At 40.4% G+C, this 13,274-nt stretch overlaps 1 protein-coding gene and 1 pseudogene across 10 annotated transcripts in view; both read right to left on the reverse strand.

Annotated features, from left to right (window-relative positions):
• IFNAR1 (interferon alpha and beta receptor subunit 1) overlaps window positions 1-13,274 on the reverse strand; it is a 29,795-nt gene that overhangs the window by 13,563 nt on the left and 2,958 nt on the right. For all 10 annotated transcript variants that reach the window (XR_012432049.1, XR_012432048.1, XR_012432047.1 and 7 more), the window contains exons 2-5: window positions 5,408-5,531; window positions 3,105-3,280; window positions 845-1,002; window positions 591-732 (exon numbers count right to left, since the gene is read on the reverse strand). Coding sequence is in view for 6 of the 10 variants with exons in the window: in XM_005548808.5 (XP_005548865.3) it covers window positions 591-732; window positions 845-1,002; window positions 3,105-3,280; window positions 5,408-5,531 (600 nt within the window). In the remaining 4 variants the exon portion in view is untranslated. The remainder of the gene's footprint in view (window positions 1-590; window positions 733-844; window positions 1,003-3,104; window positions 3,281-5,407; window positions 5,532-13,274) is intronic.
• On the reverse strand, window positions 5,739-6,654 carry LOC135970016 (upstream stimulatory factor 1 pseudogene; annotated as a pseudogene).

Raw genomic sequence — 13,274 nt, forward strand, 5'->3', positions numbered from 1 at the left:
TTCTTCCCATTTGCAGAGCTCATATTCAGCTACCTCCTGCTTTATGTGGATTCTGAACAAATGAAAAGTTTTGTCATTACAAAATATTTGAATTTTTTTTTTCTAAGAAGGAGTCTTACTCTTTGTCCAACTTGCTCCCCACTGGAGTGCAATGGTGCGATTTTGGCTCACTGTAACTTCCACCTCCCAGGTTCAAGGGATTCTTGTGCCTCAGCCTCCAAGTAGCTACGACGACAGGTGGATGCCATCACGCCCAGCTAATTTTTTATTTTTAGTAGACACGGGGTTTTCCCATGTTGGTCAGGCTGTTCTCGAACTTCTGGCTTCAAGTGATCTGTCTACCTCAGTCTCCCAAAGTGTTGGGATTACAGGCGTGGGCCACTACGCCCAGCCTGAACTTTTAAGTAGAATTAATTTTCATTACTCTTTGAGACAAAAATCCCAAATAACATTTATTTTGCTTATGTAAATGTTACAATGTTTTAAACATGTATCAACCTATCATGTAAACTTCAGCAATATGGGAAAGATGCCAAAATTGACAATTTGTATATATACTTATTGAAACGAAAACAAAACACCTTCCTTACCTGTGGTCTTTATACAATGCACTGGACCATAGACACCAATTTTCCGTGACGTAAGTAGTGCTGCTTTAACTTTTAAACAATAAGTAGTCTCTGGTGAGAGTTTAGAAATTTTATGTCTGGAATAAATATTTTCAATCCTTTCCTATAATAAAAATATAAGTTGCTTCTTTAAAAAAGTATAAAGTCAAATTTTAGGATTAATTCACCTAATTCTTCTCTCACATCGATTAAACAAAGGTAAAAACAATGCTTACTTCTACACTTGAAGAGTTTTTCCAGATAACTAAGCTATATGTAAAGCTTGAACGATCCAAAGCCCACATGACACTATCTTCTGTTCCAGGAGGAGAGATGTATATCACTATTGCCTTATCTTCAGCTTCTAAATGTACTTCTGGAGGACCAATTTGAGCTGCAAAAAAAAAAAATCTAAACAGTTACTTTGGAACTTTATTAATATAATGCCAAAACCTTCATTTGACAAATAATTCTGAGCACTTACTATGTGCCTGCCACTTCTGGGAGTTAAGAGCACACAGATAGCATAGAAAGCTGTAAGATCACCAGTGGAGTGATACAGAAAGAGAAGAGGTTCAACGACTGAGCCCAGCAGCAGTCTAACACTGAAAAGTCGGGAAGATGAAGCAATCAATGAGCAGGAGGAGAACCAAGAACGAGCAGTGCCCTAGAGATCCAGTAAAGGAAAAACTGAGTGATGACCACATCTGTGCTACTGAGGGATGAAGCCAGAAGAGGACTGGGAATTTGCTTGGCATTGTGGAGGCTGCTGTGACCTTGAGAACAGTGTTTTTTTTTTGTTTTTTTTTTTTTTGAGATGGAGTCTTGCTCTGTTGCCCAAGTTGGAGTGCAGTGGCACGATCTCAGCTCACTGCAAGCTCCGCCTCCCGGGTTCATGCCATTCTCCTGCCTCAGCCTCCCGAGTAGCTGGGACTACAGGCATCCACCACCAAGCCCAGTTAGTTTTTTTCATTTATTTTTGTATTTTTAGTAGAGACGGTTTCACCATGTTAGCCAGAATGGTCTCGATCTCCTGACTTCGTGATCCACCCGCCTCGGCCTCCCCAAGTGCTGGGATTACAGGCGTGAGCCACCGCACCCGGCCGAAAAGAGTGGTTTTAATAGTGATGAGGAACAGCGTTTGAATGGAGCGGACTGAGAGGGAATGGGAAGGTAAGTAGTATAGAAACGGAGTACAGATCATTCTTGGTAAAGGGCAGTGGTTCTCAAGCCTTTTGGTCTCAGGATCCTCATCTTTTTTTGAGATATGGTCTAGCTCTGTTGCTTAGGCTGGAGTGCAGTGGCACAAACACGGCTTACTGCAACCTTGATCTCCCAGGCTCAAGTGATCCTCCCTCTTCAGCTTCCTGAATAACTGGGACTACAGCTGTGTACCACCATGCCTGGTTAATTTTTATATATTTTTTGTAGAGATGGGGTCTCACTATGTTGCCTAGGTTGGTCTTTAACTTCTGGCCTCAAGTGATCCTCCCACCTCAGCCTCCCAAAGTGTTGGAATTACAGGTGTGAGCCACTACACTCGGCTCCTTTACATTCTTAAAGGAATTACTGAGAATCCAAAACAGCCGTTATTTATGTGGGCTGTATCTTTTTATATTAGCATATTAAACATTAAAACTGGTAAAGTTTTCAATCCATTTTAACTAATCCATTAAGAAATAACAATGGACTGGGCGTGGTTCTCTCTCGCCTGCAATCCCAGCACTTTGGGAGGTTGAGGTGGGCAGATCGCCTGAGGTTGGGAGTTCGAGGTCAGCCTGACCAACGTGGAGAAACCTTGTCTAAAAGTACAAAATTAGCCGGGCATGGTGGCACATGCCTGTAATCCCAGCTACTTGGGAGGCTGAGGCGCGAGAGTCACTTGAACCCAGGAGACAGAGGCTGTAGTGAGCCAAGATCGTGCCATTGCACTCCAGCCTGGGCAACAAGAGCAAAACTTTGTCTCAAAAAAAAAAAAAAAAAAAAAGGAAAAAGAAATAACAATGATAAACCTATTTTATGGTAACAAACATTTGCCACAAGGAACATAAAACTTCAGAGTGGTGCTGTTTTACATTTTTTTCCAAATCTTTTGAATGTTGGGATTAATAAAGAAGGCAGATAAATTTCACATTGAGTTCTATGTTAATCAGTGACCATACCACCACATCACACATCAAACAGCCTCCTCTGGAAAACTCCACTGTAAATACAAGAAAGAACCAAAATAAAAAGGGCAAGTAAGTCTTAGATTTTTCATAAATATAGCTTTGTCTTTACAGCCCCCTGAAAGGGCCTTGAGGACCACTCTTTGAGAACCACTACTACAGGGAAAGCAGGAAAAATAGAGCCGTAGCAGGAAGAAGATACAGGTTTAAGGGAATTTTTGTTCTTTTTCAAAGATGTTAGATTTTGCATCATGCAAATGAATGGCTTGGAAAGTGAACTGCTCCGGCGATATTTACTGAGGAATATAATTCAGCACCTTCTTCTTACCTTTGCGAAATGGTGTAAACGAGTCAACCTCACACCACGAAGAAGTGTTTTCTTTTTCTGCTCTTATACGCAATTTAATTTCATCATAAATGTTCAGCTTCAGCGAAGAAAAGTTGCATTTGGTACTAGTCATATTCTGACATCCAGGCAATTTTATCCAATTATCCATCTCAGGTCTTTAAAGTAAAATAAAACAAATGAATGAGTGAGCAAATGTATAAGTATAAGTGTCAAATACTTTATATTTACTGGTTTAAGAGTTATTTCTTAACTCCTGTCTCTATGAGAAAAAAAAAAAAGGCAAAGCAGGGTATGGTGGCATGTGCTCATAGTCCTAGCTACTAGGAAGGCTGAGGTGAGAGGGTCATTTGAGCACAGGGGTTCAAGGCTGCAGGCTGCCATAGGCTATGATCCTATCACTGCAATCCAGCCTCAGCAACCGAGTAAGACCCTGTCTCTAATAAAATAAAATTAAATAGAAATTGGAGAATTGGATTGGATGATTCCTTTCTGACCTCCTCCTATGAATAGACTTCCCTAAGAAAGACCTCGGAATCAGTATGGTTTCAGGGTTTCCACAGCCCTCTCAAAGACCATCCCTTCTGCTTGCCTGTCTCCGTAATTTCTTCTATTACATCATCAGAAACCACTTAAAACGTTTACATAAACAAATTAATTTTTGGAAGTGGAACTGGCCAATCAAAAAGCTGAAGTGATTGATATTACCTTTTGAAAAAGGGGCAAACATGAAGAAATCAAGTGCGCAGGGGGTGCCTAAAGCAGAAAAGGACATGTTGCTCAGAAAGGGGAAGAGCTTGCAGGGAAAGTGAGGGATAGAAATGAACTTAGTAGCTTTCTTTTTTTTTTTTTTTTTTTTTTTTTGAGACAGAGTCTCACTCTGCTGCCCAGGCTGGAGTGCAGTGGAGCAATCTTGGCCCACTGCAACCTCCACTTCCTAGGTTCAAGCAATTCTCCTGCCTCAGCCTCTCAAGTAGCTGTGATTACAGGCATGTGCCACCACGTCTGGCTAATTTTTGTATTTTTTCTTTTTTTTTTTTTTAGTAGAGATGGGGTTTTGCCATGTCGGCTAGACTGATCTTCAACTCCTCACCTCAGGTGACCTGCCCACCTGAGCCTCCCAAAGTGCTGGGATTACAGGCGTGGGCCACCATGCCTGGCCAATTTAGCAGATTTCAAAGCTTTTACCTATGTTAAGCCCATCAACTGTAAAAGTAGCAGGGAAACTATCTTCTGGGAAGGCATTTTTGTCAAGCCTAATTCATTAGCTGATTTATTTATTTTTAATAATATCACAGATGCCATTTTAAAGATGATTTAGATACTAGAAACTAGAAATAATACCAAAATAATTTTGCTGCTGAACCAAATACTAGTCTACCTTATTTTTCAAAACGGAAACATTTTAAAGAAATTACCAAAAATATACACTAGCATATGAAATACTTCATTCTTGGTCAGTTTTCACTTCCACTTTACATATCTGAGGCCTGAGATTAGAGCTGGCATTAAAAATATCTTAAACATTCTTGAAAAGGTTCCACATCAGAAACTATTTCTAAAAATCCAGAAACTCTTGTTATAAACAGAAAACCTTATCAAAAACTTGAAACTTAATATAATTTCAACCCAACCTCACTGTTCACATCTGTCTTTCCTATTTCAGGAGATGCTGATGCATGCTCCATTAAAACTGTTTCACATCTAATCAAGATATTGCAGCAGAAGCTACTTTTATAGTTTCTTAAAAAAATCATTATTGGCTGGGTGCAGTGGCTCACACCTGTAATCCCAGCACTTTGGGAGGTGGAGGCGGGTGCATCATCTGAGGTCAGGAGTTCGAGACCAGTCTGGAAAACATGGAGAAACCCCATCTCTACTAAATATATCATGGAGATAATAGGAAAGCCTGATCACAGGAAACCTCGTGGCCTATTCCAAGGTCTTGGATGGGCCTTTTGGAGTACTATGCCGTATCCTCAAGATACACCCTAGTTCAGATCCCAACTTATATTGAAAGAAGCTGGAACACCCAGAGGAAAGAAGGAATGGCTATGGCTTAGAGATGCTGTCTACCACCTTCATCCCCAATTTTTTTGCTTCAACACCCAAAGATGTGTTTGACTAAGTCTCTACAGAAACAAAGTTAAAAATACTATGTAAAATAGGCATAACATTTCTAAAAAATAGAAGAACCAAATACTTTCCAAATCTGAAAATTATGGTGCTAAACTTGTAAAAATGATTCAGGTCATTCTGACAAATCAGTAAGTAGAGTCACATACTTTTGATAATCGAATGAAAAAGTCACATTCCCGACAGATTCTTCACTCCTGTTCCACCTCAGGATAAAGTTGTCATCTATGACGTCAACCTCTACTTTTTGAGGAGATTTTAGATTTTTTCCACCTATAAAGGCAACAAGAAATAAGAACATTATATATAAACTCTACAGATATTCTAAATGTTACTCTATCCCTCACATCCCTGATTAAAGAATGAATACAGTAAAATATAATGAAGTATATTTTAAAAATCTAAAAAAATCTAATGATTGCTCCCAGCACAGGGATGCTGGTAATTACATTTCTGCATCTGAGAGAGCTGGAAAAAGAGTTTATTTTTTTTCCTTTTTGAAAAAGAGTTGTCTTTTAATTAAAAAACGAATTGGTCTCTGCATGAAAATAGAATTTTTCTTGGCCTTATTAGTGACACTGATGAGTCACTCTTATGATGAGGTTCAACTGTTTTATGGCCTCAGTGTGATTTCACATTGTATGTTCAGAGATAGATAGAGATGCTTCTTGATTTACAATGGTGTTATGTCCTGATAAGTAAGGGTGAGTCCTAGGGGCAATCAAGTGCTGGCTTCCTCCCTGCAGTACTCCTTGTGGTAACACTGTCACAAATAACTGACCAGTGCCAGGAGTCACCTGCCCAAGCAGTGCCTCTGAGCCCTGGGTAGTACCAACAGCAGCTGTACTCCCTGATGTCGTACCCCCTGCCCCATCTCCCACTGCAGGAGTGGGAAAGTATAGTGTATCTCAGCAGCTGTCCCCTCTGTGTTAACTGCATCATAACTGGTGTAAGCACCCTGGATCACCACCTGGGTCATGGATTGAGTGGCAGGATAGCCACTGATGGCACCAGTGCCCTCAGTCTGGACATCCAGCTGCCCCTCACACACCTGGATCACCCTGCGCATCACTTGACGCTGGGGTCAGGGAAGGCGGCAGCTGACTGGATGCTGGCAATAGCCCCACTGGCTGGGTCTTCCCCAGTAGCCATTGCACGTGCCTGAATCTGCACTGTCCCCTCTGTCTAGTGCCCTTTCATTTCACCTTTCAGGACTTCCTTAAGCATTTCTTGCAGGGGAGGTCTAGTGGTAATGAACTCCTTCAGCTTTTGTCTATCTAGGAACATCTTAATTTCCTTATGCTTTTGGAGGGCAATTTTGTCGTATACAGGGTTTTGAGTTTTGTTTTGGTTTTTTTTAGCACTTTGAATATACTGGTCTCCAAAGTATCAGATAAGAAATCTGCTGATTATGTTATCAAAGATCCCTTGTGTATGACAAGTCACTTCTCTGTCTTTGGCTTTCAAAAGTTTGACTATGTTTCTTAGTGTGGTCTCTTTGAGATCACTGTACTTGGAGTTTGCTGATCTGTCCAGTGCTGACAGTGGGGTGTTTAAGTCACCAACTACTATCATATTGGAGTCTATCTTTCCTTTTATGTAGAATAATATTTACTTTATATATCTGGGTGCTTTGGTGTTGGGTACATGTATGTTTAGAATTGTTATATCCTCTTGCTGAATTGGTCCCTTTATCATTATATTATAACCTTCTTCATCTGTTTTTACAGTTTTTAACTTAATGTCTTTTTAATCTGACATAAGTATAGCAATTCCTGACAGCTTTTGGTTTCCATTTGCTTGGAATAACTTTTTCCATCCCTTCAATTTCAGTTTATATGTGTCTTTATAGGTGAAGTGGGTTTCTTATAGAAAGCATATAATTGAGTCATTTAAAAAATATTCATTTAGCCAGTCTCTTTAAGTACAGAATTTAATCCATTTACATTCAAGATTATTATTGATATTTGAGCACTTACTTTTGTCATTTTGTTAATAGTGTTCTAATAATATCCTTTGCTCCTTTCTTCCTCTCTTATTATTTATCATTGTGGTTTGATGGTTTTGTCTAGTGATAAGGTTTAATTCTTTTCTCTTTCTCCTTTGTGTATCTGCTCTATCAGTGAGTTTTATACTTTTCCATGTTTTAATTGTACTGACTACTTTCTTTTCACTTCCAGATGTAGGACTCCCTGGAGCATTTCTCATAAGGCTGGTCTAGCAGTGATGAATTCCCTCAGATTTTGCTTGTCTGGGAAAAACTGTATTTCTCCCTCATTTCTGAAGGATAGTTTTGCTGGGAATAGCATTCTTGGCTGTTTGAGGATATCATCCCATCCTCTCCTGTACTGTAAGGTTTCTGTGAAGAAATCTGCTGTTAGCTGAACAAGGATTTTCTTAAATGTGACTTGATGCCTTTCTCTCGCTGTTTTTAGAATTCTCTCTGTCTTTGACTTTTGACAACAGACAATAATGTGCTTTGGAGAGAACCTTTTTGGGTTAAATCTATTTGGGAATCATTGAGCTTTCTGGATCTGGATGTCTGTCTCTCCAGACTTGGGAAGTTTTCAGCTATCATTTCATTAAATAGTTTGTATACGTCTTTTACCTTTTCTCCTCTTTCTGTAACTTACATAGTATGAATATTTGTTCCTTTAATGATATCCCATAAGTCTCGTAGGGTTTCACTTGTTTTTTCTATAACTGAGTAATATCAAATGATATATCTTCAAGTTCAGAGATTATTTCTTCTGCTTTACCAAGTCTGTTGTTGAAGCTGTTTATTGTATTTTTTAAATGTAATTCATTGAATTCTTCAACTGCAGGATTTGTTTGGTTCTTCTTCATCATGTTTTGATTTTTTTGTTCAATTTTTTGTATTGTGAATTGTTTTCCTGATTTGTTGAACTATCTGTATTTTCTTTTTCTTTTTCTTTTTTTTTTTTGAGATGGAGTCTCGCTCTGTCACCCAGGCTGGAGTGCAGTGGCTGGATCTCAGCTCACTGGAAGCTCCGCCTCCCAGGTTTACACCATTCTCCTGCCTCAGCCTCCTGAGTAGCTGGGACTACAGGCGCCCACCACCTCGCCTGGCTAGTTTTTTTGTATTTTTTAGTAGAGATGGGGTTTCACCGTGTTAGCCAGGATAGTCTCGATATCCTGACCTCGTGATCCGCCTGTCTCAGCCTCCCAAAGTGCTGGGATTACAGGCTTGAGCCACCACACCCAGCCTGTATTTTCTTGTATCTTGTTGAGTTTCCTTAAGATCATTAGTTTTAATTCCTTTTCCAGCAATCTGTTGATCTTCTTTTCATTGGGCCACCATTAGAGAGTTCTTACTTTCCTTTGGTGGTGTCATATTTCCTTGCTTTTTCATGTTTTTGTGTCTCTGCATTGATAAGATAATTACCTCTTCCAAACTCTACAAACAATGGCTTTCAAAGACAAAGTCTTTTATTAGCAGTTGGGTTTCAGTATGCTGGTTTCAAAAGGTGTGGTGACTGTTTCCTGACAGATGCAGTGATATGGTCTGCATGCAGCTGCTGTACCTGTGTTCAATGTCAGTAGTAAATGGGTGCCTCAGGGGCCTAGGCTGCAGAAGTTTGTGGCAGTGGTAGTGTAGGTTGTTAATGTCCTCAGTGTCAAAGGCTTTTAGGATCCTCCTATTCTTGTCTTCCCCACAATGGGGAGACTTAGGCAAGGGGATACCTCTTGGTGTCAGGTCTGACAGGGGCTATATATATGCAGCTGCAGCAGCTCTTGATTCCAGGTGAATGTGCTCAGAGTGGCTACTGGGCAAAGGTCCTAGGCTCAGGATCTCACAAACCTATTGAGACACTTGGTTCCTGAGGTGGGTTTGCTCTCTGTGGCAGGGGTTGGATGTAGATTGCTCACAGAGCCAGGATTTGTGACCTGGAGGTGCTTCCTGGCAGCTCAGGCCCAGAGAATGGGTTATAGCTTTGATTCTACCCCTCTGGAGGTCAGGGCATAGCAATGGCCTGACTATAAAGAAGGGGTTCCCTGGAGGTTTGGGCCTGGGGAGCAGGGTATGGTTTTAATTTGGGAACATGAGCTAATAGGGCTCAGTGGCAACACAGGTCCCAAAGGATGAGGCACCATGAAGTCATGACTTTAAATCTTGGACTAGCTGGGGATGAGCAGTACCCCAGACTGTGAGACCAGGTGTAGCTGCAGCAGCAAGTACTACAAAATAGTGAAGCATAGCTATTATTTGGGCTGGGAATGGGGGTTAGGGAACAGTACAGTGATGACTCTTACTCAGCAGCTCAGACTCTAGACTAGTCCAGCTCCAAGGAAGCCGGGTACTACAGTTGTTTGGCCTGTAGAACAGGGTGTCTCAGCTGAGCCACTGCTCTGTTTCCCTAAGACATAGCGTACTACATCAGCTCAGCCCTGGGATGCATAGCTGCTTGGCTTGGACAGGACACTGATTCTGCAGGGAGCGATGTGCTCCTTCAGCTGAGGCCCGGGGAATGTGACTGTTCTGGTGGTTCAGGCCCTGTTTCCCTGGAATACAGTATACCACTTCAGCTTAGGCACAGGGGTGCATGACTGCTCTGGGTGGCCAAGGTACTGTTCCCTTCCTACTCCCAGGAAATAGGATGCTGCTTCAGCTCTAGCCCAAGGGAGGTGGGGTAGAAGTAGGTGGAGTAGTTCCACCTCTACTTGGCCCCACAGGGAAGGGTGTAATAGCTGCTTAAAGTTTAGCTTAAGGATGTTAAGCCATCAGCCTGGGGTGGTTCAGATGAAAGGAAGCCATGTCTACAAGTCTCTGAAGCAAGACACACTCCAGAAGTAGTTCCAGTTCTAAGATGGAGTGGCACAGTAGCTGTGAGGGCCACAGCAGGCAGAGCACAGTGTTGGTTCCTTCTCTGGAGGGAACGCAGCTATGCAGACTCTAGGCAGCTTCCTCAGCTTGGCTTAGTTGCTGTCCAGACTCTAAGGAACCCCAGTGGTGAGATCTGTTGGTGCCCATGGTGTAGCTGGGGGTTACTGGGATCTTCTTATCTCCTTGCCATAGGAAGAAGCTCCTCCTGGTTCCCAGATGATCCTAGGAATCCTGGTATTTCCTCCCATTCTCCATGTGGACATCCCACTTTCTTCTGCTCACTAGGATTTCTGTTACTTCTTTGATGTACTCTAGCACTCTTAGTTAAGTTTGCTAAAATGTAGTTATTTGTTCTTCTGGCTGTCTTATGAGGGGATGAGCAGTAGAGGCTTCTAGTTGGCCATCTTGCTAACATCACTCTCCCAGACAACATTGTGTGTGTGTGTGTATGTGTGTCTGTGTGTTTTGCTTTGTTTAATTGCTGTTTAATTGTTGTTAATCCTGTGCCAAGGATCAGCTTGAACTATAAACTTAAGGTCTCTCCTGAGCCTTTCCCTAGGTATGTACAGTGACTTTCTAATTTTCCCCATAAATGCAGTTGTTTTTATATGTCCTAGTCTTTAGTATCTGACTCCCAAAAGTGAAAGAGAAAAATGAAGCAGAGGGGGATTTCTAGCCCTTTAAATCCATGCGGCAGGGGAGTGAGTGGGGTGGGGGTTGTAACAATGAGTAAGGGCAACAACAACCGTCCATCTCTTTGCACTTTTGTGATGAGAAGGAGCAATGAGTAATCAGAGCACAGATCCCAGAGATCTAGATGGTGGGTTTCTTTTTGCTCACCTGATTCCTGTAAGTTGTGTGCAGGTTGCTCTAATAACGTGCATAGCTGTCTGCCAAGGGTTGAGAGGTGGAAGATGGGTAGCTGCTATTGTACTAAGAGCTCAAATAGACCAAAATTAACTGCAACTTACCATCTAAGCCTGCCCTGCCCCCTGGAAGTTGCAAGCCTTCAATAGACTCCAGAGTTCCAAAATAGTTACATCAGATTCTGCCAGTACAGTTCTTGTCTAGGTGAGGAGACAGATTCCTGGTGCTTTCTACCCTGCCATCTTTCCAGAATCCTCAAAAGAAGTATTTGTAAAAACTGCTTCTTTGTGTTAAACACAAATCTCAAACTAGATTGCAAGTTCCTTAAGGGCAGAATCTATATCGTTTCATAGTTGATTTGCATTTTTTCAGAGTATCCAGCATAATGGTGGGCTCACAGGAACTCCTTTAATATCACAAAGGACTGATCTTTCACTTTGATAAGCTATATATTTTTTAAAAGACCAGCTTTTAAATTTATTTCTCGTTCCTACAATATTTCTTTTACTTCTGCCTTGGGGCAATCATGTTATCTCATTGTAGACTTGTTCTACCACAGGGGCTCCCTTACAGAACTTTCTTAATTGAGACAGCTTCTTGCACTTTCCAGTTAGATCTTATAGTATGGGGTCAAAAGGGTAGACATCTGAGAAAACACTTTCTGATTTTTTTTTTTTTTTTTTAATTTAAGGTGATACCCATCAGGTCTCCCCATCCTCAATTTTCTGTTTCATACTTGGAGTCTCTAAAACTTCATCCCTGAATAGAATACATCACATCCCCTTATCCCACTCTAGAATTCTTAACTTGCTTCTTATCCATTTGTTAGAATTTATAGATTCTATTCAGCCAAAGGGTAGCAACTGGGTTTACAGACTTTAACAAAAGATCTGATGGCATCTGTAGTATTTACAATATCTTGGGCAGAATATTATAATTCTAGTAATTTTGGGCCTTGAGACAAGAATAGAAAATGTTATAGGGTACAGCTAGCGATTCCTCAGGGAGAAAAAAAATCCTTTACTGCTAAAGGAAGGAGACCCTGAAGTTACATGGGTAACTTCATGAAGGCATGTTGGCATTTGGAAGACCAACGAATAACTGACTGATAAATGGACAGGGGCTTGGAAATAAAGTTATTAAACAGGATTTTAGTTTTCACAGATTTTGCTCTGTTAGTATTGGCAATCTCCTTTTAATAATTTTTTCATAAAATTATTGTTATGTAACATTAACATACAATATATTAATTTACTAGTATATTAATGTGTTTTATATTAGCATATTAACAATTATTACCCCACATGTAAATGTATAAATGGACATTTAATCTAATATACATAAATGTATTTATAATTTTAGTTGCTTTCAACTTTTCACATTCATCTTGATGACCAAAATGGTGTACTATATTTTTAAGTCTGACATAAATCCAAATATAGGTATCTGTACAAATATGTAAGTAAATGTCTTCCCATATTTTTTATAGTTTTCTTAATCTAGGGTCCTAGAATTGCATTTACTAGGCTAAAAGGTATATTTATACAACTTCTGAAAGAATGAGCAACATTATAATCTCACTGAGTTAACTTTCAGGATCAGCTTGAGCTGTAAACTTAAGGTCTTGAGTTTTGAACATTCCGTTTTGAACATGATTATTTCTTTGGGGAAAAAGTAGGTAGTTGTGTAAACCAAAAATAAAATTCTAAGTCCCTTAACCATCAGAATGGACCCCTTCTCTTGACCAAGGGCATTCCAAAATTAACCTGAAAAACTACTTCAGGCCAAGATAGGGAAGGCAGGTTTGGCTATGCCTCATTATACCCTCCTCTCTTCTGGAATTCAGAAAAAGCCAACCACCATTAACATCAACACAGACCTTAAGTTTCACAAGAAACAGTTACAATCTATTCTCTCTGAAGCCTGCTATCTGCAGGCCTCATCTGCATCAAGGGTGTTCACTCTTTTGGCTTCCTTGGGCCACAATGGAAGAACAATTGTCTTGGGCCAAACATAAAATACACTATCTGATGAGCTAAAAAAAGAAAAAAAAGAAAAAAGAAAAAAAAAAAAGGAAAAGAAAACAAACAAACAGACAAAACCCCTCATATTTTAAGAAAGTTTTACAAATTTGTGTTGGGCTGGATTCAAAGCCGTCACAGGCTGCATGCAGCCAGTGGGCTGTGAGTTGGACAAGCTTGATCTGCATGATAAAATTTTGGTCTCCACAACCCGTTGGGACATCCCAGACATTCCTTTCTATTGATTCCAGGTTTTTAGATAATAACTCTTTCAAGCAATTA

Source organism: Macaca fascicularis, chromosome 3 (assembly GCF_037993035.2).
Source record: "Macaca fascicularis isolate 582-1 chromosome 3, T2T-MFA8v1.1".
Lineage (NCBI taxonomy): Eukaryota > Metazoa > Chordata > Mammalia > Primates > Cercopithecidae > Macaca > Macaca fascicularis.